We start from the raw sequence: 26,999 nt of genomic DNA, 5'->3' as shown, positions 1-26,999 counted from the left end.
ACCCCGGGGCAGTCCGAGGCGCCAAAGTCCCGCCCCCTGTCGCTGCAAAGAGCAGCTCTTAACCTTTTTTGGGCCGGGGACCTGCAAGAGCTCTGGACCCTCTCGGGATGGGGGTAGGGGTTGGAAAAAGCACAGCTAAAATGCTTTACGAAACTTTCGGGAGGGAACGATGGGTTTGAAACACACCCGAATTGAAGGATTAAGAGCCCCATCTCTACAACTCCTGATTTGGGGGCAATTAAGCAAAGAGAGAATCTCAGGTGCTAAATCTCATCTTGGTTGACAATCTGTAGGAGGAAAAGGCGCTTCTGCCCCGGACCACTTTCACGTGTTAAAAAAATTAAAGACAGTGACAGAAATGTATAAAGGGGGACAAAGAGAAGAGGACGAGGGCTGGTAGTAAAAGATGGAAGAAATGGGGACAGCAGAGAGAGGAGAGAAAAAAGACGAGAAAGCGAAAAGGAGGGAAGAAATGTGGGAAATAGAGAGGGGCACAGCGGGAGGGGAGGAGACACACCAGAGCGGAGAAGGGTGGATGTGCAGAGTCAGAGAGAGACGGTGGGAGAGGGGCGCGCGGGAGAAGAGAAGAGTCACCCAGAGGGAAGAAGGGAAAGGGAAGGAGATAGGGAAGAGAAGGTCAGAACAGGAGACGAAAAAGGAGAAAGAGGAGGCTGTGGGCTCCAGGAAAGGGAGAGAACTTTGTCTGCTCTCCCCTGCACAGGGCAGGGAGTCTCAGAAAATCCCACCGCGGCGAGGTGGCGTGGGCCAGCGACCGCAGCCTCAGCGCTCCGGGCCTCCGTCTCTGCGGCCGGCGGGGCCTACGGCTGAGAGTCCCGCACGGGCCGGCCAAGGAGGGGACACCGACTGGAAGGAGGCGGGCCCCGCTCGCCTCGTTTTCTCCTCCCCTCTCCTCCTCCTAGAGGCGTGCACCGGGGGTATTTGAGCTGCCGAGGGCCCGCGGCCCCCCCGCCTCCGCCCCCCCAGCCCCCCATTCAAGAAGCCGCTCCGCTATCCCAGCCAGCACAGGGCGCCCGGCGCGCCTCGGAGCGCACGACCCGCTCCTCTTCCTGCCCGCTCGCTGGACATTATGCGGCCGAGCAGCCGAGCCCCAGTCCTCCTCCTCCGGCTGCTCCTCCGGCTCCTCCTGCGGCCCGAGCGCCTCAGCTCTCGGCAGGCGGTGACGTTGCTCGGCCGGGCACAGACTGGACCATCGCGGCGGGACCTCAGATCCTCCTAAAGTCAAAAGTTGGCGGCGGGCGCCCGGCTCCGCGCGCTCTCGTGGCCGCTGCCTCGTCTCGCTGCCACCGCCGCCGCGCTCACCACAGCCAAGGAGGGCAGGAGGGAGGGGGTGGGGGCGGCAGGGGGAGGGGTGGGGAGCACCATGCAGTTTGTATCCTGGGCCACACTGCTAACGCTCCTGGTGCGGGACCTGGCCGAGATGGGGAGTCCAGACGCCGCGGCGGCCGTGCGCAAGGACAGGCTGCACCCGAGGCAAGGTAACGAGGCTCCTGCCCCGGGGACCCCGCCGCCTACGCCTGCAATTCCCGTCTCCGCGCCCGGGCGGGGGCACCCCGCAAGCGGAGGACTTTCTCGTTTTCCTCGAAAGAATCATCTCCCGCTTTGCAGCCTCTCCCGTCTTTGGGTCATTCCCAGCCAATTGCTAGGGAACGAACTTAGTCACCCCTCCTCGCTTTTAGCCCTTCCCCACCCCCACGCTCCAAACCAAAGGTACTTAGTAACTGGGAGCCACCAGCTAGCTGCATGTTGTTGTTGTTGTTTTTTATTCAGGGTACTTGTCAGAATCTGACATTCTCTTGTAACTTGACTTGGTCATTGTCTGCCACCGAATGGTTGTATCCTCAGTGCCTAGCACAGTTCCTGGCTGTTACTGGCACACAGTAGGTCCTCAGTAAATATTTATCCACTGATTAGATGGGAAGGGATTGACTTGAATGGGCAGATCGCTGGAAAACAAGTCAGGACACCCCCCCCCCCCCCTTGGTTTTAAATTAAAACTTGAGGAAGACGGAATGATCGATTCATGTGCCTGTGCTTCTCTCGGCAGTGAAATTATTAGAGACCCTGAGCGAGTACGAAATCGCGTCTCCCATCCGAGTGAATGCTCTCGGAGAACCCTTTCCCACGAACGTGCACTTCAAAAGAAGGCGACGGAGCATTAACTCTGCCTCTGACCCCTGGCCTGCCTTCTCCACCTCTTCCTCTTCTACCTCCTCCTCGCGGGCGCATTACCGCCTCTCCGCCTTCGGCCAGCAGTTTCTATTTAATCTCACCGCCCATGCCGGATTTATCGCGCCACTGTTCACTGTCACCCTCCTCGGGGCGCCCGGGGTGAACCAGACCAAGTTTTATTCCGAAGAGGAAGCGGAACTCAAGCACTGTTTCTACAAAGGCCATGTCAACACCAAGTCCGAGCACACGGCGGTCATCAGCCTCTGCTCGGGGATGGTAAGTGGGAGCGCGCCCCGCTCCGGCCCCTCCCTCCCGCCCCCTCGCTCCGCGGAGGCCTGCGCTTCTGGAAGACTTGGCCGCTCTCCGCCCTGGACACCCTCACTGCACCCTGGCTCCGCTCCGGCGGTAAATATCAGCGTGAAGCTCGTTTGCGGGCCCGGGCCGGTGTGGCTAGCCCTGGTCGAGCGCTTACACTCGCCAGGCGCGCACACGTCCGCCCTCACTGGGTTCTGGAAGTTTCGGGTGCTCTGGGGTTCCGAGTTGGCTCCGCCGCGCCGAGCTCCCCGCCGCGAAGCTGCCTGGAGCGCGACTCCCAAACTCTGAGGAAGTCGTTGGACTTGCCGTTCCTTGCAGCCCACTTGGCCGCCCGGGAGAGGGGGGAGAACCCGAGGCCTCATTGGCCCTTCTGGAGTCGGGGGTGTGGGCCGAGGGTCCCCGGGTTCGGAGCGTTCCTTCCGCGCGTTGTGTTGTCGAGAGAGGTGCGCGATCCAGAGTCCCCGCGTTCTCTCGGGGCTTTTCTGCACGCGCCAGAAACCTCGAGGCTCACCAAGATTGACAGCGAGCGGGTCCCGTCCTGCGAGCGCAGGGGTGGGCCGAGGCCGCAGGGGCGGGCCGGGGGCGGAGCCTGGGCCGGGCGCCCGGCGCCGGGCCTTGAGGTGGAATTCCGGGCGGGGTACGGCGCAGTTCGACTCTGCACCCTGCTGGCAGGGTGGCCCTGAGACGCTAGGATGGACAGAGGCAGCCCGGAGAGGCTGACCGGACGGGGTTTCGGTTCTTGTGCGTTTTCCTATCACCCCTGGGGGCTCCAGAGACCTGGAGGTGGGGACTGCGACGCACCTTTCCCTGGAGAGAATGGGCAAGAAGGCAGGGCGGCCGCCTCCCGGCGAGGCCCAGGAGGCGCTTAGCAAGGGCTCCAGGCTGGTGTCCCGGCCCCCTCCCTGCCCCCTCTTCCCGAACCTACCCTCCCGCAGGGATACGGAGCCTGCACCCCCTCGCCCCAGGACACTTGAGGACCCGCCGTAGGGCTCTGGCCTGAGTGAGGGTGGTCCTTGGCTTTGCTGAGCGCCCCGCGCTTCAGCAGCGCACGTATGACGCAGAAACTGCCCGGGTCAGGCTCTCCCAGCGCCAGGCGCGGTAAGCTCGGGGGGGGGGGGGGGGGGGGGGGTGTCTTAGTCTCCCTGCGGGTGATGCGGCGACCCTCTCCGTCACCTTGTCCGAGTGGGGGCTTGGATACTTACCCGGTGCGTTGTGAGTTTTCAGAGTTCCTCGCCTGGATGCTGCAGCCATCCCCGCCGCGCACTAGAGAAGTCGGGTGCGCAGCGCGGCAAGCTTGAAGGCTGGGTGGGGGAGGTCTAGCCTGCTGGGGTACGCGGAAGGAGGTCGACCCCTGAAGCCCCCAGCAAAGCCCTCGGAGCCGAGGCGCCCAGGCTGCGTTGCTGAGGTTGTTCAGGGTGGGCGGAGGCGGCGGTCTGGCGAAGGCTGAGGGGCTGCTGCTGTGAGTCATGGCTGCCCCAAGACTTCGGGCTGGAGCGCAGGAGTTCCTTCCGTTGTTTGGAAGGTTATCCTCGCGGTGGGCAGTGACCCGGAACCTGAATGCGGCCCTTCAGAGAAGCCCCAGGTGGTGGCCCCCCGATTCCTGGACCGTATGGGTAAGGCTGCGTGTGTACGTCAAGTTTGTAAACAGTCTTTACTCCTCCTCCCTCCCCGCCTCCACATCCCGCTGGATCCGAGTGGCCCCAGCAGTTGTATAAATATTTTGCTGCGCAGGCCCTTAATTTCTATTGGCGAGTCTTAGGTGGTGGTCTCGTTGGGAACTGAGGGCTAGGGCTTCACAAAAGGCTACCTGGGCCGTGATAAACCCCAATAGTATTGCATTTAATTTGCGATCTCTCTGTCTCTGGGGATAAAGGTCCAGCATACATCTTAAAAGTTATACAGCCTGGTGCTGGTATCCTCATCGATGAATGTAGTTCCCAAACTCCCACTCGTTTATCTTCCTTCTGGAATTTATTTTTCCTCCCAAAACATCCACTGACGGTTTCTGTAGGAGCAGCATCATGACATTTCCTAGTGGCCCATCGGGGAAACCTTGGAAATCTTAACAGGAAATCTTTCGTCACCTCCCCTCCCCCTGTTATTCAGGTTCGTGGATTCCATCCTAGATGTGTCGCTCACCTCTTCCTTTGTTAACATGGCCTCATTACTTATTCCCACTTGACTTCTCCTCTAATCTTTCTCTTCAATCCATGCCACTCACCGTTGACGTATTAATGATGACAAGGAATAAGATTCTATCATACCTTGCTCACGAACTTTACACACCTTCACCAGGCACCCAAGACCATTTGTAATATACTCCCTCACTACGCTCCTGTCTTTCCTCCACAAATCCTAGAGTTCAGGCACTCTACTGTATGTCCCTGTTTTAGTTTTCTCCTTGCTAAAGCAAATACCAAGCAAAGAGTAGGCTTAAACAATGGGACTTTATTGGCACAGGGTTTTGAAACTAGGAGAAGTCCAAATCAGGGTGTCATCAAGGCAGTGCTTTCTTCCCTGAGACTGGCATTCTGCTCCTGGCTGCCTTCTACCTTGGTCCTTGGCTCCTCTGTCACATGGCAGTGTGCATGGCACCCTTTCCCTTCTCTCTGGGTTCCCTGACTTTTAGTTTCTGCCTTTCTCCATCGGAATGTCATTATCTTATAAAGGACTCTAGTAATAGGTTTAAGACCCATCCAAACTGAGGTGGGTCACACTCTAACTGAAGTAGCCTAAACAAAAGGTCCTACTTACAATGGGTTCACACCCGCAGGAATGGGTGACGTTTAAGACCATGTTTTTCTGGGGTACCTAGTTCCAAACCACCACAGCCCCTTTCCCTGAATTTCCCTCCCTGACTAGTTCTACCACATTGACTTTGCAACTTTGTATTTACTTGGTCGTCACATCTAGCTTCATATGCTCAAACCATACCCTTCTTTTAAAGTGTAGCTTGCCATTTCATCCCTAGAAGACCTTGTCCTAGTCCTTCAGACTGATGAGCTCTCTTGTCTCTACCTTCATAGATACTTGTCTGTATCTCTGTTATGATGCTTAGCATGTTCCTTGTACAATTGTACTTGGTGTGCATGTCTATCCCTTTCTCCCGGGTAGACAGGGTCAGCACCGATTCATTTCTCTCCCGTATTGGAGCCTTGTGTGTTGTAGGTACCTATGCTTGGATAAATGATCACCTTAACCAACTCATAGGTAAATTCTTGAACCCAGCAGCTGTTTTGTAAACCAAAAACAAAATTAATTTTTGCATCGTAGAATGGAGTTCTTTTACTGTGTATATGGCACTGTAATATATACTTTACATATGCATTATTTCATTCAAACCCTCACAACAACCCTCTGATGTATTTTGTGGTCCCCCTTTTACAGATGAGTATACTGAGGCTTTGAGAATTTGAGATTTGCCTAAGGTCCCACAGCTAATAAGTGGCAGAGTTGCAGTTCCACCCCAATCTTTCTGACCCATGCTATTAACCACAGACCAGAGGCTGAGTCTGTGCTCCTAAAAAGATCTACAGAACTCTTTTTTTTAAAAAAAGCAACTGAGCTAAAGACAGGATATCTGTGTTCCAGACTCAGCACTGTCAAGATCCAGGTGCTTCTGTGCCACTGAAGGGGAACTTTAGACAAGTCACTTCATCCCTCTGGCACCCAAAGTTGCCAGATCTTCACCCTTTCCCAGTTTTTACAGCCTGTGTCTGATAGGTTTCACAATTTACTGTGTGTTCCCTGCTCAGCACTAAGAAAATATCCGAGTTGTATATTGAAAACAGGCAGAGGTGCCTGCATAAAAATAAATTTACTGTTTCCTCTGATGACTAGGTATCGTCTCTTAGTCTGACCGCTTAGAGAGATATCTCCTTAAACCAGTGGTTCATGAATCATGGGAGGACAGGGTTTTTAAAATAGATTCCAGACCCTCTACATGGAAATACTAAATATGTGGGTATGGTGTGGTGCCCCCAAATCTGATTTAAAAAAGAAAGAAATACTTTCCAGGCAGTTCTGATGCTAGCTGGTTTGGGGAACAATTGTCTTAGCTTAGTGCTTCTCAAACTTTATTGTACATAAAAATACCCTGTATTACGATTACAATTATGATTTCTGGGCCCTACATCTAGGAGACTTTTTTTTTTAAAAGAAGCTTTATATTACATAAATGTTACATCAAAAATATAGGGGAGTCCCATATACCTCACCCTGTCCCCCTCCCACGCTTTTCCCCAACATCTTTCTAACAACATCTTTCTTTAGTGTGGTACATTTGTCACAACTGATGAACACATACTGAAGTGTTGCTGCTAACCATGGTATATAGTTTATATTATGGATTATACTTTGCACCACACCATTTTATAGGTTTTGACAAATATATAATAGCCTGTATCTGTCATTGCAGTGTTGTGCAGAACAATTCCAATGTCCCAAAAATGCCCCATGTTAGACTATTCTTCCCTCTCCCTCCCCTTAGAACCTCTGGTGACCACTGCCTTTATATCAATGTTACAAGTTATTCCATTACTAGAATAATAAGTCTACTTTAGTCCATAGTTGAAATCCCTGCTTATGTTTGTTCATTCTTCAGTCTTGAGGATTTGGGGATCGTGATGCCTACTCTGCTTCTTAATGAGATCCTATGGGGCAGACAGGTGGAACTGTCTTGCTTGCAGTTGAAGATACTCTCTGTTTTTTGGGATGGGCATTGTCTGTCACCTCTGCTGAGATCCAGGACTCAACAGGCACATGAACAGCCAGAAGATTTTAGTCTCTGGGACACATATTTAATGGATATAGTTTTAATTATAGGTTCTAATAAAAGGGCATAAGAACCCTGTGTAGGAAAATTATAAATAATTCTAACTCTGATACATTGGAAGGACAGCTTATCATATACCCCAAGATAAGGCCCACTGACAGGGTGCCACATTCCTGCTGTTGTCTGTCCTGCCTGTACTGTCCAGATATCTCTAGAGCCCTCAGAAGCCCCCCTGCTTTGAGGCACTGTTTACCGAAGCAGCCCGGGAGATCCTTCTAAGACTTGTATCAGTGTAACCTTTGGAATGACCTCCCAGCTCATGTTGAAATCTCTTAGCCATGAAAACTCTAATTTCTATTTAATATGTCCGCCTTTTGGGTAAGGTCTTTTGCCAAATGCATCACTAGTTGGCACTTGGTAATAATCCCTCGGGGCCAGCGGGTCTCAACCCTGGGAGTCATGCCCCACAAAGGGGGAAAGGTAGTGAGGATAAATGCTGAGCTTGGCCTAGAGCTTGGTCTAGGTGATTTGATGCAGTTAGTAGAACAGAGGCAGGTGGAGTTAAACTATTTGAATTAATAGCAAAATGATGCTGATGCTGTGGCTGAAGTCCAAGGACAGTCATTTCCCTTGCACCCAATGGAGGGGGAAAGGCTTCTGTTTTTCTCCCTATTTGGGGAAAAGGACAAGAGAAGAAGAGAAAAGCGCTTGATTTCTCCCCTTAAACTCTGCCCACCAGCATGGCATGGGGAGCTCATCAGTGGTTTTGTAATGTTTGGATTTGGGGTTGGTGGCACAGCATTGTGAATATAGTTTACAGCACTGAGATGTATATCTGAAGGTGGTTAGAAGGGGAATTGTTAGGTTGTATATATGGTTACAATTTTTTTTTTTTAATTCCATGGAACTGTACTACACAGTGAACTCTAAGTTAAACCATGGACTATATTTAATAATACAATTATAAAAACGTGCTTTCATCAATTATAAAAGAAGTTCCACACCAATACAAGGTGTTAATAATAGGGTGGTATATGGGAATCCTGAATTTTATGCATAATTGTTCTATAAACCCACAACTTCTCTAATAAAGAAAAGTGGGAGAAAAATGTACATTTGGGGAGGAGAGGAGAAAGAATTATTACTTTCAGAATGCTTAGAATGATTTTAAAAGCAAATTACATCCTGGTTGGTAGAGGCAGAGGGAGGAGCAGGCACAGGGAAGCCTCCTCACCGTCTCTCCTCACATGCTTTTTGTTGCCTAGACTGAGCCACTTTCTCCACAATAACAGAAGCTACACCAAAGCCCACTAACGTGGTCAAGACCCTTACTAGGTGTCAGGCATTTTGCATGAGTTTACATGCATTACCTCACGTAATCTGCACAACAGCCTTTTACAGTATCACCAGCTGACAAATGAGGAAGCTGAGGCTCTGGGTTGTTAAGGAACTTAAGGAATTTACCCAACATGGGTAGACAGGTGGTGATGCTGGGCTGGAACCTCGGGCTGTCTGATTCCAAAGCCCTGTACAATATCACTTCCCTCTTGCAAAGGGAAGGGATGGTGAACCAATCAGGTGCCTGCATTGCAGGTAGCACCACCTCGAATCCATTGATGTCAATATTTTCTCCCTGAATCGAACCAATGAGAAGGCATCAAGGGACAAGCATTTTCTTCTGGAGCTTGCACTTGTGCCTAAATTCTGGCGGTTTTCACACACAGAAGCACTCTTTTTCAACACCCTATAAGAGTTAACATGATTAGTACTTGAACACCAAGGAAATAGTTGTTAGAGTTGGATTTGGATAGCAGGTCCAATCAACTAGAGTCAAATCAAGCATAAGGTAAGGATATGGCAGTGTAGCAGTTTGATATAGTTAGGAATTCCAAAAATAGATATGGATTATGTTTGTAATCTGGGCTGTACCTGGATGTGAAGTTATGATTAGGGCTTTGATTGGGCCACATCATTAATAGTGTTGAGTCCCCACCTCTTAGTGGGTGGGTACTCACAGGTAAAAGACATGGCAAAGGACAGAATTAGAGGGTTTTTGATGTAAAAGTTTTGATAAGCTGGAACACTAAAAAGTAAGCACACAGAGGAAAGAGAAGCAAGCCCCAGGAAGAGAGGAACCCTGAACCCAGAAAGAAGCAAGACCTGGAAAGAAAGAAACCCTGAACCCAGAGAGAAGCAAGACCTGGAAGCGAGGAACCCAGGAAGCCTAAACCCTCGTAGACGTCGGCAGCCATCTTGCTCCAACATGTGAAAATAGACTTTGGTGAGGGAAGTAACTTATGGTTTATGGCCTGGTATCTGTAAGCTCCTTCCCCAAATAAATACCCTTTATAAAAACCAACCAGTTTCTGGTATTTGCATCAGCACCCTCTGGCTGACTAATACAGGCAGGAAGTGAAAATAAACCACTTTTCCACACATCAGCAGCATTTTTCAGTTTAAGCAGCCCTCATGGAGAGGGGATTGGGTTAAGTGGCCTGTCTCTACCTGGCAGTGCTCCATTGTTTCTTCCCTCCCCATTGCTGAGTTATAGTAAATCAACCTCTTATCTCTCTTTATTTGCAGCTGGGCACGTTCCGGTCCCATGATGGGGATTATTTTATTGAACCACTCCTGTCCATTGATGAACAAGAAGATGAAGAGGAACAAAACAAGCTCCACATTATTTATAGGCATAGCCAGCCTTCAACAGGAAAGCATGCATGTGACACTTCAGGTATTTGCATCTTGCCTAAGCAGAGATCCCAGCTCTCTGAGATGAGTTGTCATGCCACAAAGATGTAGCCTTTTCACAGTCTCCAAAGCAATACCATATGCATTGTCTTTTATTTGATCTTCATGTGAGATAGGTATACCCCCTTTGCTGGATGCTGTAAGATGTCCAAGGTTAGTAGATAAAACAATGCAAAGATAGGATTTGAAGTAAAAAAATCAGCGATTCCAAGCCCAGTATGGGCAGAGCTACTATTGTTGAAGTTGCTAATTTTTAGGATTAAGCTTGGTAGTTTCTTGAGGCTGGTATAGAAGGTCCTCAATCAACAACTGCTTGTTTTCTCTTGGTGTCTTCTCTTCACTTTGGATTTTTTTTTAACCGTGTAAGCTTTTGAAAAAGTCTTACAAGTGGAAATTGTAAAAAGATCTATGTGCTTACTGGAATTTTTCCTATCAAATTCAATACACATTGTTAGCATGAGTTGGTTTAGCTAATAATGTTCTATAGCTTCAGGAATATAGAAATGGACCTATGGATTGCATTCAGTTTTCAGTCAAAATCTTGTATGTCCACCACAAAACTTCCTTCCATCCTGGCCAGATGTGTTGAGGCTTTATGCTGACCTGTTTGCCATTGTCAGGGAAGAGTCATTCTGAGCACGTTGGAAAAGTTATGTCTTTCTGTGTTTCTCAATCTGCGGTCTTGAAGCAACCCTTCTCTGTCTTGAAGCCTGGTTGCTTTCCACATGGCAAGAGTTTATCATTAGAAACTGTTGCTCTATTTAGTCTTATGTTTTAGAATGTTTACTAAAAATGCTCCTTTTTAAAAAAATTTTGGACTTCTTGGTTCTAAACTTTATTTTTCTTCCTGTTCTTAATTTTGAAAACTGCTTCCCCAAATTAAATAGTTTCTCAGTATCTTTCTGACATCTCCAGACAAGATCACATTTGAAGACTAACAGGAATTTCCTTAAGTGATCATTTCTATTATCTTATATCTCTATCAGATTGTTCCCAGTGACAGAGTATAGTGTCTTATTTCCTCCCAGATTTATTTTCCTTTAATAATATATAGCACTGGCCACTTATTGCCTGGGAGTAGCCACATCTCTGAGTGCAGCATCTTTGGTGTATCCCATTCAGCACTTCGGTGCTGTGTTCTTGCCCCCAGGGCTAGTGGAATCTAACTGAAATAGTCTGTCAGACTCTCTAAAGGGGGAGGGGGAAGGGATGGCATTGAGATGGCAGTGTACTTGGAACCAAAGGTCCCATCCACTCACATGGTGCAAAGACTGCCAGCCAACAGCAAGTTTTAATGGACAAGAAATTTTATCATGTTATTTTTGATGATGCTTGTAAGACTGTCAACCTTTACTTCTTGACTTCCTAAATTTGCATTAGCAAGTAGAATTTTATACATGTGTCGAAATACACATATATACAGCATGTGTGATTCCAGCCCCCTTCCATCTTATAAATATATCTTCAGAGGATTTTCAAATAATATTTTAATTAATTAATTAATTGAACAGTGGTACTTTGTAACAGCCTGATGTCCTAAAGTGCCTCTCAACAACATTTTTTAGAAACTAGTCTTTCTTACAGTCTTATTTTCTACTGGTTTGTGCAAAACACTTTACCTACGTTACTTCATTTAATCATTATCAGAAACCTGTGAGGTGGGTACCATTCTTAACACCATTGGACGAGATAAAGGAACTGAAGCCTACAGGGATGAAGTAACTTGCCCAAGATCTTATAGTAGTTCACAACTCCAACCCATGCTTGTCTTTCTTATTCTATGACTCATTTTCTTTGTATAGGTATGATGTAATGTGTATGTGTGCAGGGGTGGGTGGAGAAAGTCTTAATACTGTCATTCAAAAAAGTACCAGGGCTCATTTTTTAAAATTAAGAACCTAAGTCATCAGACATTTGATTTTCTGGGTTGGAGGACAAGTAATGGTCAATTCCTGTTAAAACACAAGAAGAGAGAGGGGATGTGGCTTAAGTGGTTGAGCTCCCCTCCCCACATGGGAGGTCCCAGGTTTGGTTCCCAGTGCCTCCTGAAAAAACAAAAACAAACAGCAAACAAAACAAATGAAAAAGCAACTCAGGGAAGCCAATGAGGCTCAATGGTTGAGTACCAGCTTCCCACATATGAGGTCCTAGGTTCAATCCCCTGCTCCCATTAATGTCAAAAACAGAAACAAAAACAAAAACCTACAAAAACACAAGGAAAGAAAGAAAGCTAAAAATGAAACACAGGACTGGGACTGTATAGCATAGCAAACCCTCCTGTGAAAAATGATTATGGTTAACAATGCATGTGTAAGAATGTTTTTCTCTAAAGCAGAACAAATGCATTAGTGTTATAAGATATTCGTATCAGGGTGATATTTGGGCAAAATACCACCAAAACAAACTATGTAAAGTAGTGTATAGTATAGTAATATATTAATAACCTTCCATTAATGATTTTTTTAAAAGTATACTAAGTGAAAAACTATACAAAAAGTACTACATATTGTTTGACTCCATCTATACAAATACATTATAGAGGTGGAAATTGGCTAGCAGTTATGTGGACAGAAGGAGGATAGAGAGATTCAGAGGTAATTACTAATGGGCAGAGTTCTTTGTTAATTAGTTTTTGTTTTCTATGGGGGTTTTTGCCTTTTTTTTTTTTTTTTGGAGTAATGAAAATGCTCTAAAATTGATTAAAGTGATGAATGCACAACTCTGATTATACCAAATGCCATTGTGCACATTAAATGGATTGTATGTTTTATGAATAAGTTTCAACAAAATTGATTTTAAAAAAATAAGGAAGAGGGAATCTTAAAAAGGTGAGGATTGAGCATAGTGTAAAATGCCTTAATTTTTTGAAAATGCTTATTTGGGTTCTAGTCATTATTGATATTGGGGTCTTTAAGTACCACCTTCCAAATCTCCAATGCCATTTCTTTTTTCTTTTTTTTTTTTTTTTTAGTTTTCCTTCTGGTTCACCAGTTACCAATATGGTGTGCCTTTCCTTCACCCCACATGATGAATTAGGAGCTCAACAATTTTGAGTGGCTCATCCAAAAGTTGCTGCTGGACTGTGCCACTCTGGTATCTCTTTTTGAGCTACTTCTGCACCCTTTCTTTGAATTCAGATGCAGGAGGCTTAGAGCAGTTGGAAAAAACTTTGGAATATGGCACAGTTTACCAGCAACCATTGGAGGGATGAATCAGCAGGTCATGAAAACCTCCGAGACCAGGTAGCCATTACTACTTTTGGTGAAAGTAGATAGGGGGCAGGAGTAATTCCTCTTGCCGGGGATGAATAGGGCTGCCTGTCAATGTCAATTCATTCAACTGGAGGGATTTCTGCCCCCAGAGTAGACCTAGAATGAACTGTAGAAGTACTCTGGGAGCCTCATCCAGATGCAGATTCTTAAAAAACAAAATAGAACAAAATACACCACCACTCCCAGGCAGATAGAAGAGAGCTAGAATTTGTGATTTTATCAAGTGCTCCAAATGATTCATATTTTCAGCTAAATTTGAGAGTCTCTGCTATAGCTGTTTTTACGGAAACAGCCACTATCTGTTACATGTTGTTTGCATTGTCCTGGACTTGGCTTTCTCTGTCAGTGCTTTCCATTTCTCCTCTTTTCATAGTGTGATAGAATATTTGAACTAGAGGAAATCTTAGTGGTCCCCTCTCATCTAGCTGTCTAGTTCTGTACAGATATGCAAACTAAAATCGTGGAGTATTGTTACTTATTGCCAGGAGTGATACCCTGTCTATTCACTATCAACCCGTTAGAGCAGGGCACTATGGCTCTTACACTGCCTCATACAGATGGACTTTGTCTTGCTCATTTCTGATTCTTGATGTATGTCTGATTAATTTCCAGAAATGATTCTGAGATAACATATTAAAAAGACACATATAGAAAGGAGTCTGTGACTTCATTTATTCATTCAGCCATCAAGTATTTATTGAGCAAATCCTCTGTGCTATGAGTATAAAATCAGCAACTATCCTTGTTCCAGTCACAGTGTGACCTCAAGCACATTTTAGAGCATAAAGTAAGAATAACACATACCTTCCAAGGTTGTCACGACTAAATGAGCATGAAATTATAAAAGCTCCCAGGACAGTGTTTAGCAGATGGCAATCACTGAATGGTAGATTTAAAATTAAAAAAAACAAAAACAAAACTATTAAGATCATTAAAATAGAAAATAAAACACTATGGTGAGGGAAAGGAAACTCAAAATTCCAAAACAAAAGCTAATAGGGTTCCTGGAATTAAGCTTAGGGCTTCCTGATAGCCAGGTCATAAAAGGTATATGGGACTTATTCCAGGTCACCCTGCCGGCTAGTAGCCAGGCTGGAAGTCCTTTCTGTCCACTTAGCTTTCCTCTGTACCCACTGCAGCATTTTAAAATTTATTTCTCACGAGTTTCTCTTGGCCCAGTAACTGCCCTGTCTAGATTTATCTGTGTCACCAATGATGGGTTATATATGTGCACATACATTTTGGCCATGTGAGTGTATCCGAATTTATTTGTGTTTTCATCCCACTTGTAAGTTTCTCACGGTTTTGGTTTCCCAGAGGGGAGGCATCTGCTCCCATGGCATGGTCTAGTGACGACAGCGCCCTTGGTCCTTGGTGAAGCTCATTTAGCTTACTCCCTGATTGACTGCCCCACACACCAGGGGACCAAGTGGTAGGCTTAGGGGAGCCATTCTGAAGAGTTTGTTGCTTTTTTAAGCCACTTCCTGCTGGTCCTCTGCATTGCATTTCCAGATGAAACCCATATTCTGCTCGCAGACACTCTCTGTTTGACCCTGAATTTTGTACAAGAGCATTTAGCTGTTCTTTCAATGAGAGAGGCATACTTCCTGGTAGGTGAGCGAGAGAAATGCTTGGGAGAAGGCCAACAGAAGGTTGTTTTGTTTGCCTGGTCCTAAAAGACAGAGTTTTCTCCCTGTTACTAAAATTCCTCCCTCAACCTTCCATCTCAGAAAGGCTAGCAGTTTTTTGTTTGTTTGTTTCTTGAGACATTTAAGAATTGTATACTTGTTGACCCATCAATGCTGCTTCTAAGGAAATAGTTGGGTAATTAGGCAAAGGTGTTTATGCAAGAAAACTGAGCACAGTGTTGTTTATTATAGCAAAAGACTGGAAACAACCTACATGCCCACCAACAGGGACATAGGTAAGTAAATTATGGGGCATATATATGTAGTGGATTCCAATGCAGCCATTAAAAAGAATGACACAGATTTTTGTTAAGAAATATACATTGAGTGAACAAGCAGGTAATAAGCGATTCTGTATAGAATGATCTCATTTTTTTAAAAAAGATAGAGTATGTTGGTGTATAAAGAAAACTATAAAGCAATATGTGTGAAAATAATTAGCCGTGATTATTTCTGGTTGGTAGAAGCATGAGCAGTTTTTATATTTTTATTTTATATGTTTGTTATTTTTTGAAAATGTTTTGCCATATTTTATAAGAGCTTCCTGATCAGACAATGCAGTTAAAAAAGAAATGGGGATAGTAGCAGGTAGTTATTTTGTAGCCTCATGGCATTCTTCATAGACAATCAACAGGCAAGTGCTCATTGGATCTAGTGCCTTCAGGCTGGAGATTGGCAGGCTGTTATGGTCACCTGAAATCCATTTTTTTTTAATGAGACAGTCTCCATATATAGACAGATAAAAATCTTGCTTTGTTCTTGCTTTTTCGGGGAACCTGTGGCCGGTCAAAGCTGAGGCTTCCTCTCAACCTGGATAAACTGCCTTGTGCCTAAAGCCCATTGCTGGACTATTCCTGGGATTACCACAATTTATTCTCTGGTAGGCACTGGGGACTCTGCCATCACCCCCATTAGGTAGTAGGGTCACTTCCTGCTTGGTCTTTTAAGGCTGTGATCATAATGACTGCAAAATCCAAGCTGATAATTAAAGCCATCCTTTGTTGGGTTCTTCTTATGTACATGGGTCCCTCTGCTAAGTATTTTACATACATTATCATATGTAAGCCAGTGCTGTGGAGTAAATATTTTTATCTCTATTTTAAAATTGAGAAAATTACAGCTCAAAGAGGCTGAGCAGCTCATCCAAAGTCACTCAGCTAGTAGGAAATGTCTGGGACTTGAATCCAGACCTGACTCCAGTGTGCTACACTGTGGGCCAAACTGCATTGAAAACACAAATGAAAGCTGCCATCTAGAGAACTCTGTTTTACTTGAGTTTTCAGAGCATCCACTTTGACTTCCATCTAATTTCCAATCCCTAAAGGATACTAATAGCAGCTAATATTTGGTGAACCCATATTGTGTGGCAGACACTATTCTAAGATTTATACATAAATTGTTACATTTTCATCTTTCCTAAGCCTCCATTTTGCACGAGACACAGAGAGATTCATAAAGTTGACTTGCCCAAGGTCCCAGAGTTTATGAACATACTGTTTGCCACAACTCTTTTGCCTTCATCTAGTTAAAAGATCCCTTTGTTGATTTTTAAAATGCTTGGCTGAAAAAAATTTTTTTAAAGAGGTACCAGGGATTGAACCCAGGACCCCAAGCATGGGAAGCTGGCTCCCAACCTCTTGAGCTATATCCACTCTCCCTGCCTGGAATTTGGCTTGATATGACGACAGCAGCCTGGTGCCCCAAATTCCCACCATGGCTCTCTGTGTCTCCAGCAGAGGCTGTTACACATTAACCTCCCAGATCCCATTAATAGTTTAGCATAGATTAGCTGATTAGATTAGCTGCCCTGAGAGCTGGGCCCAAATGGAGTGAGAGACAGCACTGAGAAACCTAGCTCTGAGCTGGCTTTAAGGGGATAAGCCTGGGACAGTGTGAGGGTTCCAGGCAGGGACAGAAGCTTTACTGGCTTCCCAGGGCTGCCTGGGCCCATGCAGGTTGGTGGCTATTTACTGAGGGGGGGGAGCCTGCTGGACCCTCTGGTCAAGAGCAGGCAACTTTTAAGAAGGCTGCCCTGTGCTACCCATGTGGAAGCACTTTAAAGGGTTATTTCATTTCTCCTCAACAGCTCCCTGAGAGAAAGCTGCTCTGATTATTCCCATTTTATAAATGAGAAAACTGATCTTAGATGAATGAACTTGTCCACAGGGTGTCGGGGAAAGAGCTGGCATTCCAAACCAGAATTGATTCTGAATTTTTAAAGATACATTTTCCCTCATTTGGGGTTTATCTCTTTGACTTAATTTTCTTTCATTTTTTTTTCCTTTTTGTTTCTCATCTTAATCTTTATACCACTTTTTTGTGTTTTTAAATATTTCGGTGGCTTTATGTTTAATAAAAGTTGATATTAGCAATTCATTCCTTTTTATTTTTCATCTTGCTTTCTAAAAGAAAACATTTTATTATAGACAATCCTAAAAGTTGAGGCAATAGTAAAATCAACCTCCAAGAATACCTCATCATTTAGCAATGAGTTAAATTTTTCCACATTTGCTTCTTATTTTTCTTTTTGCAAGAATGTTTTAAAGCAAACCAAGGAGTCTTGACATTTCCTTTCTAAATACTTCAATAAACATCTCTGAAAAATAAGGACATGCTTTTATATAACTGTAATGTCTTTTATCATGGTGAACAAAATTAACAGTAATTCTTCTGGATCACCTAAGTAGTTCCTATCTTAAGATTTCCAAAATTGTCCCCAAAATGCCTTTTTATGGTCTATTTATATTCTGATGCAAACAAGATCTACACATTGGAATTGGGTATTATGTCTCTTAAGTAACTTTTCACTTTGTGGTTGGCATTGTTAAAATTGCTGTTTTTGTTTTAGTTTTGGTCCACATGACCTTTTTTTCTCTCTGCTTCCTTAACTCTTGGCTTCCTTCATCTTTTTCATCATAAGGAAGGCTGCAGTTGCAATGATTTTAACCAACTTCTAAAAGAGCATTGCCAGCCCCCAAACCCAGAGTGGGCACCAAGAGCAAAGCCAACAAGGAATTGAACCACTTATCAGAGTAACTAAGTTGAGCACAAAAGGCAGTGTGGTCTATTTGTCTTTTGAAGCTTGGCCTGAAATACCTTTGATAGCCCTCATTTTTTTTTTCCTGCCAATGGAAAGAGCCTCAATTTACAGTATTTATTTGAACTGCCTTTTCTACCATGCCAGGATTCATCAGTGTTTTGAAGTCCAGAAAAGCCAGTTTGCAGTGGGGAATGTAAAGTGGCAAATTAGATTTAGACCTGAAATTAGGGTTGGTTTATATATGAAATACTTTACTGCCCTTACCCCCTAATTTCTCACCTGTCCCCAAGATGGGTCCCTCATCTGTAAGCTCATTGTCTGCTTGCTGTGCCTGTTCATTGTCTGCTCATTGTCTCTGCTCATTTTCTTTAGGAGACACTGTGAACCAAACCTGGGACCTCCCCTGTGGGAGGTGGGTGCCCAAATGCGTGAGCCACATCCGCTCTCCCCTCCTAATTCTTTGATAAGCTTCTGGATCCCGAGATAGCCAGATGTACCACTGCTTCATATCTTCATCCCTAACTCAAGACCTTTCCTGGCCTCCTGCTCATCAAAACCTAGATGTTCATATTGCTTTGCTTCAGAAACCCACTCACTGCTGACAAAAAAGAAGGATACTAGTACTTGCTAATTTGTTCATCTTTCCAATAAACTCCTGTAACCTATTAAGATGGATATCCCTTTGGAAAGGACTTAAGAAATGGCAGAGGAGTGGTGTCAGATGTTAAAGCTGATGTAGGCAGGAGGTATTTGGGGTTCATCTGATGCTGTGTCAGACACATCACTTGGGTAGGCTGTGTCTTTGAGGGAATAAGTCCACTCGAATAATTTTTTGATTATGTGATTAAGGTTTAAAATTTGCAGCTTTTTATCTACCAAAGTTGTGTTCTTTATGATAATCACATCATTATAGAATCATTATTGTGGCCATTTATGGGTCACCAAAATCTAATTACATCTGGCGCAGGCTTTCACATGGAAATTCTGCGTAAATGAAAATCATTAATAAATGTGAAGTGTTTTGAATATTTTAAAAAGGAACATGGATAAATGGAAGATGTGATGATTTGTGTACATGTGGGTTTGAGAAGGAGCAAAATGAAATGAAAGGCAAATGTTGGCAAAATGTTGCCCTTTTCATTGAACTCTATTTCATATGAAATTAGAATTAGAGTGGAATTTTGAAAATACAGTTGGCCTGCAGTGTGTGGAAAAGTTCAGGTTGATGTGATTGGTCTCAGAATTTCTCTAAGACTATTTTTTTGTAAATTTTTCTATTTTTCTATTTTCTAATGTTTTCTTTCCATTGTTTCTATTAAGGTATAATTTACATGTAGCAGCAGTCATCCTTTTTTAGTGTACAGTGTCCCAAGTCTGGCAAATGCATGCATTCAAGCAACCATCAGACAGTTAAGATATAGAATAGTTTCCAGTGCGCCTTTGTAGCGAGCCCTTCTTCCCATGCTTCATCTCTAATAACCATTGATCTCTTTTTTAAACCGATAGTTTGACCTTTTGCAGAATCTCATATAAATAGGCTCAATAAGCATATTGTGTTTGAGATTCGTCCATGTTGTTGCCTGTATCAGTAAGTCATCCTTTTTTATTGCTGATTAGTATTCTACTGAATGGATACCACAACTGGTCAGTGGGACATTTGAGTTGTTTCCAGTTTTGGGCACAGTATAGCTACTATAAACTTTGCATGCAGGTTTGTGGGCGAGCATCAGTTTTTTTCTTCACTTGGATAAATATCTAGGAATGGAATTACTGGGTTATGTGGTGAGAGAACCCAGTAATCCCGCATGGTAAGTTAACTTTATAAGAAACTGTCAAAACTATTTTTCAAAGTGACTGTACCGTTTTGTAGTCCTACCAGCAAGATACAAAAGTTGCTGTTCCTCTGTATCCTCACCAGCACTTGGTATTGTCATGTTTTGTTTGTTTACTTTTTGTGGGATTTTTGGTTTTTAATTTTAGCCATTCTAATAGGTATCTCATTGTGGTTTTAATTTGCATTTTCCTAATGACTTTTAATGTTAAGCATCTTTTTATGTACTAATTTGCCATCTGTATGTCTTCATTGGTGGAGTATCTGTTCAGATATTTTGACCATTTTTTTAAATTGTGATGTTTGTTTTTGTATTTTTTTAATTTGAAAGGTTTAAAAATATTTTCTGGGTATAAGACCTTTTTCAGATATGTAAGGTACAAATATTTTCTCTCAGTCTGTAGCTTGTCTTTTCTCTTAATTTGCAGACATTGACTCCATGTATTTCCTCCGTATTGTGTTGGAAACACCTCATGTACCATAGACTTCATGGGACCACATAGCAGGAAAGCATAGTAGAGAGTGCAGCATAGAGTTTTTTGGCCAAGCCACAGAGAGGTGGAATGGGAATTGCTTATTTAGGATGTTTATTTGTCCTGGCCCTTATTGCTTATGCCAGCAGAAAGGCATGTTTTGTTTTCTTTTGTTTTTTCTAATTGGTTTCCAGAAACCCAACTCTCAGTGTCAAGCTAATAGACCTTATAATGGGAATGTGTTCTTCTGGCTGATGGGTGAGCAGTTAGGAAAGAACCCCTGCACACCTATGAATGCTGCTGTGTTGTCTTGGAGGTGTGTGTACAAGAAGAAAAAGACTGAGAGTGACAGAGAGAGAGTGAGGCAAAGACAATGGCAGAAAAATGTAGTAATTCCAGGTACATCCCTGTCTGAGCACATGCCCTGGGGTGAAAGCAGGATGGGTGATGTGACCCATTGTTCCCTAAACTCCTCTTCTATGTGTTGAGAGCAATTTAAAGTTTTCCAAAGGTAATTTTGATTATTCATGATTTTTTTTTCTTTCAAGCCTACTTCCTAATCCTCACATTTAATGCTATTCCATTGTAACAAATCAGGTTAGAGAGAATGGTAGTGTTTTTCAGAAAATATTGTCTGTTTTAGCAGGTTGGAAATAAAATCGTCCTGATAAGTAAAGGAGATGCGTACTTTGTACCTTCTCAGTATTATGTAGCACCAGCCAAAGTGCAATTCTTTTGTGTTGGTCTCTCTCCTTTGGAGTTTTTTTGTTTTCTCCTCCTTCCCACCCTGGCACCTACTGGCTGTTTGGTTATTTCTCTGTGGAGTTTTGCCCCTTTTGAATTGCAAGATTTCATTTAAAAATAATTATTCCCTTCTACCTGATAAAATATAAGAACTAATAAAATTTTAATGTGGAAGGAACTTTAGAGAGAACTTTTATTCCAGTCCTTCTTCTGGACATGAGGACCGAGGCTCAGAATGTCTTCAGTGGAATGCATAGTCGAGGAGCTAGGAAGAACGGCAAAAGTGGGTGGCAAATGCAGTCTCCGCCTTCCCAGGCCTTTGCTCCTTCCAGGCTGCGATACAAGCAAAAGCTTCTATGAGTGTGTATTAGTCAGCCAAAGGGGTGCTGATGCAAAATACCAGAAATGGGTTTGTTTTTATAAAGGGCATTTATTTGGGGTAGGAACTTACAGATACCAGGATATAAGGCATAAATTACTTCCCTCACCAAAGTCTGTTGCCTCGTGTTAGAGCAAGATGGCTGCCGACGTCTATGAGGCTTCAGGCTTCCTGGGTTCCTCTCTTCCAGGGTCTTGCTTCTTCGTGGGCCCAGGGTTCCTTTCTTCTTGTGGCTTGCTTCTCTTTCCTCTGTGAACTTACTTCCCCGGGCTCCAGCTTAAGGCTTCAGCATCAAACTCCAACATAAAAAAACCCTCAACTCTGTCCTTTGCCATGCCTTTTATCTGTGAGTCCCCACCCACCAAGGAGTGGGGATTCAACGCCCTAATGATGTGACCTAGTCAAAGCCCCAATCATAACTTCATCATGCCAGGTACAGACCAGATTACAAACATAACCCAATATCAATTTTTAGAATTTATAACCATATCAAACTGCTACAAATGGTGACTGGAAAAGGGATGTTCAAAAGAGCTATTCAGTGTGGTTTGGAGAGTGCCGTTGGATTTACATGTAAGGGTAATTATGAATAAACCAGTGATAGTTCAGGAAGTTTTCCCAAGGCTATAGAGAAAAGTACTAAGCTTTTGATTCATTTAGAGGACCAGGTTGTCACAGCAAGAGCTGAGTATACAGCAACAAATCAGAGTTGAAATTAAAGAAATGAAAAGAGCTCTTCTAAGCTGGGCCACGCTGCTAGGGGAAGGTGACCTGCAGTTTTGTGAGTTCCACCTGTGTCAGGAGAATAGCAGGCTCCTGGACGACTCGCTTGGGTGGTCATAGAACATGGCATCAGAATGACAAAAGGTTTCTATGGCAGACACTGTTGCATATGCCAGTCCTCAGTTGCTTGTAAACTGGGAGACTTCTGTATCAGAGGAATGTGAGAGATCTGCTCAGAAGCCTTCCTAAGAGCTCCTGCCCAAATACTCTTTCATCTCTGAGAGGAGCGTGATATCTAGACCATCACAGGCATCACATTCAGCCTCAGGAACACCCACGAGCTGCAGTGAAATGTCAGCTGTGCTGGATCACCAGCAGCAAGTCCTGGAACCAGTCATTCCGGCAGCCTTAAAACAGTGCTTGTCTTCAGGGATAATAGACACCACAGCTAAGACCCCTAGAGTGCTTACTGTATACTAGGACTGTGTGAGCACTTTATGTATATTAAGTCCTTAATCCTCCCAGCCACTTAGTTAGGGAGGAAATGTTCTTATCCCCATTTCATGGGGGAGGAAACTGAAGCACAGAGAAGGAACTTGCTCAGGGGCACACAGTTAGATCCAACTCCAAGCATTTCTATGAACCCAGGCCCATTACACGTACCATTAATAGTCCTTCAAATCATCTAGCAGTTTGGAATTCTTACCCTGACTTTACTTTGAGGCGCCAACTGAGGGCCTTAGTGACTTGCCCAAGATCATGCAGTTTGAATGTGGGGAAGCTGGGATTCCAACTCAGGTTTCTCCAACACTGAGCCCAAGTTCTTATCTACCGTGCACTCCCTTCAGAATATACTCATCGCATACCTAATACCTAGAATGTACAGCCCATGGAGTAGCCGATGGCCAACTGCTGTGGCAGAAATGCCAGCTCCCCTTACTGCTAAGAGAGAGAATGAGTCAAAGACAAAATTTCAAGGAGACTATTTTGCAGAATATTAATAGCAAAAATAAACAGTGGCTTAGTAAAATTAGTAAAATTCCTTCATCGTCTGATGCTGCTTTGAATATAGATATTCTTTACATATTTACTTGAGTTATTTTAAATGTCCCTCAATTTCCTCATTTGTGAAATAGAGATAATGGTTGCTACCATAGGGCCTTGCTGTGAGTTATAAACTCCAGGTAAAGTGCTTAGTAGAGTGCATGGCTCGTAGGTAAGCACCCAGCAAACAATTGTATTATGATGACTGTCTTCTTTGTTACAGGTTTAGGTGAAGGAGCAGCTGGGCTGGTGGGTGAGGAAGGGCCTGTGGGAGCAGAGCCCTAGCTTTCTTGCCAGAGTCAGCACAGTTAACTCCCCAGTTAGCTAGCTGAACCCTTGCCTGTCTCCCAACACCCACCACCACCCCTTGAACGCCAAGAAGCTCCTCAAATGTTTTCTTCCAAAGGCATATCCTTCTTTCCAGCTCGTATATCTCTAGGGATGTTTCAGGCCCCTTCACTTACCCCTTAACCTGGCAAAGATAGGGTAGGTTTGGCAATTACATGGTTAAACAAATACTCGCAGGTCTCTTAAACTGCAAGACCTCTCAAAGTGCTTTTAAATGCTAATGTGCCTAGAGAAAGCCCCTGATGTGAATGCCCTGTAAAGGGTTTTGCAAACCTACTTGGTGTGTTGTTTGAAATATCTTATGGGAGTAATGCTCTGTAAGCCGCTCTTGGAGAAAGAAGCCTAGTTCATGTTGTTCATAAAGGTTCAAGCCGGCCATAAGGCATCTTGACAGCAGAGATCTCTTCAGCCCCTGCCTTGGCAGCCAACTATGTCACCACTGTGTGTGGAGTAGTACTCCAGACTGGGACCATCGCCGTTGTTGTTTTTTTTTTCCAACAGTAAGACTTAGTTTGTTGACAGAGATGAGTTGGGACTGTTTTTAAAGCTGGGAATTGAGGAAACTTTAAAATAAATAATTTAACCTTGCTGTACTTTTGTTCGCACACATTGGGCCGTTATACACAGAGCAATCCCCCATACTCCTTCCTCATCCAGTTTCTGGAAGCATATCGTTTGTTCTTTATTACTGGAACTTTCATTGGTTTTATGGTTGCTTTGGATTTTTGGTTGATCTATTTTTGCTACATTGTGTATGTTTTTCCATCTTCCTCCTGTTCTACTGAGTCCCTGTCTACTGAAAAGCTTCATTAAGTAGCTCTGAATATTTCCTATTTTACTGGAGAGCTTATATCTGACTAAAACAAAGAGGGCCAGGAAACTGCAGTGCCTCCACTTTTTGCTCCCTGTAGGTTATCAGCTAATGGAAGCAGTTGAGAGGTGCAAGTGTTTGCTGCATTTACATCTAATTACATCCCAGACTTTGTCTTTTCACCGTGTTGGCATGTATCTGTTAATCTAGATTGGAAGTTTCCTGGTCTTTCATTTATTTCCTTCCTCCCTCCCTCCCTCTCTCCTCCCCTCTCCGTCCCTCCTCTTTCTCCCTCCCTTCCCCCCTTCATCCTTCCTCCCTTCTGCACCGACTTATTTAATGTGCACAATGTAGCAGGCGTTGTTCTGGGCATAGGTGAAGAAACCCACAGGGGTCACAAAACAAGAAGGTGATGCAACAGCAGAACTGAGGTGTAGTGCTTCAGATTGGTTCCCAGAGAGCTTGTCTGAGGAGATCATGCTCAATCTGAAGGATGAGATATCTCATGGTTCTGACACATAGGAGGTGCTCAATAAAAATTGCATTAAAGAAAGAATGAGTAGGGATCTGGTGTAGCTCATTGGTTGAGCACCTGCTTCACATGTATGAGGTCCCAGGTTCAATTCCCGGTACCTCCTTAAAAAAAATGAATGAGTGAGTGAATTACTTCTTAAGAAATCATTTGGTCCGATAATAATAATAATGGCTAGTGTGATTGAGCTTTTACTCAGGATACTGGGTGCAGTACCTGCAATAACAGTTCATTTAATCTCCACTACACTTTCATGAGGTAAATATTCCTGTCTCCTCTTTAAGAATGAGGAGATGGAGGTTCCTGTGGTTAAATAACTTGCCCACTGCCGGTGTAGCTGGAATCAGGATTTGACTCTAAACCCTTAGGCCATGCTACCATCAAGGGTGCTTTTTTGCAATTATCTGCTGGATGTGGTACCCCTCGAATAGATACATTTTATTGTGTTAAGTGGTCCTTGACTAATTAGGAAGCTGAAAGAAGAGGTGTAGGGAAAGTAGCCATTGAGTATAGAGCCGTGTGCTAAGGTATTGGTTCTCAAACTTTGGTCTTTAGAATCACCTGTAGGGGTTGTGAAAATAGAGATCTCTTGGGTTGCTGATTCACCAGGACCTGAAAATCAGTTAGAACTGATTTTTCTAACAAGTTCTCAGATGTACTTTGAGGCTCATTTATTCATTTAGCTAACCATTTTCATCTATCTACTATCTATATGATCACCTATTTACTATTTATTTTGGCTTCTTATCAAGTTGAGAGAGGTCAGAACAGACCCCCCCCCCTGTGGTTCGGTGGTAATGGGAGGACTGGGAGAGGAGGGTGGATTTGTTGGTGGTCTCCAGCTTCCCATACCCCTTCCCTTTGGCACACTGTGATGATGATGATGCCTGTTCTGTTTAGCAACTTTTCCCCACGTAGCAGAGTAGAAGACTCTACCAGTGGACATGGCACATTGTGGTCAAGGTTAAGTCATGCTGGGAAATAGAGAAAGGTTTTTTCCTCCTTATTCTGTGATTAAATAGAAAGTGTTTGTTCAAGTTCTCTCTTTAGTGTGAAAAAGGAAAATAAAATGGACCTTCGGCCAGATAAGAAAGTTCCATTTGGATGCAAAGTGGTTGAAAGCAGGAGTTTGGGGTCTAGTCCCTATTTTCCTGCTTACAAGCTATGGGGCCTTTGGCAGGCTGTGGAACCTCTCAGCGCCTCAGTCCCCTCATCTACAGTGTGGGGATAATGATGGTTCTGACCTCAAAGCATTGTTCCAGTGAGATCAGGCCCACTGCCCACTATTCATGGAGTACAGGTCCTGGCACATAGGTGCTCAATAATCACAGCCATTTTATATTAAAAATTAATTGTAATAAATAGATACATTAAAAATCCATGCATGTAAAAATAAGACTCATTGAAAAACACCTACCAACTAAATGACGCCCATCAAGACTTTGAAAAAACTGCCTGCATCTGTGGAGGGGGAAGAGAAGGAGAATAGGGATAAAAGGAAATGTATTTTCCATATGGATATCAAACAAAGCAAGAGAGGGCAAGATTCCTTCTAAAATAGATGTGTTCTGTTGGAGAAATTCTAGTGCCAATATGCTAATTTTTATAAGGAGGGGATATATTGTACACTACAAGTAAAACAACATTAGCTAATAATTATTATCTGGTTAAATATTACCTGCATCCTTCCCGCGTGCTGAACACTGTTCTAAGGGTGTTATATGTATTATCTCTTCTAATTTTCACAGTAACTCTTTGAGGAGTGCATTGCTATTCTCCTAATTTTACAGGTGAATACCAAGGCTTCGAGATGATAAGCATTCCAAGAAGGGGCAGCTGGGGTAGAGTTAGAACAAGAATGTAAACCAGGGTTGGGCCAACTCCTGAATCCAAATGGGAACCACAGAGAGTTCCTGCCTGGCCCTCCCTCTTGCTGTCCAGCCCAGTGGAGCAGAAAGGGAACTTGCTTAAAGCCTTGCTCTTTTTTTTTTTAAATATACTTTTTTTTTTTTTTTAAAGATACTTAGATTATATAAATGTTACATAAAAAATACAGGGATTTTCATATGCCCACTCCTTCCCCC

At 44.0% G+C, this 26,999-nt stretch overlaps 1 protein-coding gene across 20 annotated transcripts in view; it reads left to right on the top strand.

The window, feature by feature from the left end:
• Positions 1-577: 577 nt before the first annotated feature.
• Positions 578-26,999, top strand: part of ADAMTS9 (ADAM metallopeptidase with thrombospondin type 1 motif 9) — a 167,641-nt gene continuing 141,219 nt past the window's right edge. For 16 of the 20 annotated variants that reach the window (XM_071212139.1, XM_058288353.2, XM_058288347.2 and 13 more), the window contains exons 1-3: positions 578-1,496; positions 2,066-2,466; positions 9,863-10,013. In XM_071212139.1, the coding sequence (XP_071068240.1) occupies positions 1,382-1,496; positions 2,066-2,466; positions 9,863-10,013 (667 nt within the window). In that variant the 5' untranslated portion in view covers positions 578-1,381. Of the gene's footprint in view, positions 1,497-2,065; positions 2,467-3,096; positions 4,119-9,862; positions 10,014-26,999 lie in introns of those variants that run through there. The other 4 variants (XM_058288354.2, XM_058288355.2, XM_058288352.2 and 1 more) reach the window with 3 other exon arrangements.

This window comes from Dasypus novemcinctus, chromosome 26, assembly GCF_030445035.2.
Source record: "Dasypus novemcinctus isolate mDasNov1 chromosome 26, mDasNov1.1.hap2, whole genome shotgun sequence".
In the NCBI taxonomy this organism is placed as follows: Eukaryota; Metazoa; Chordata; class Mammalia; order Cingulata; family Dasypodidae; genus Dasypus; species Dasypus novemcinctus.
This window is presented reverse-complemented; position numbering and strand designations above follow the sequence as displayed.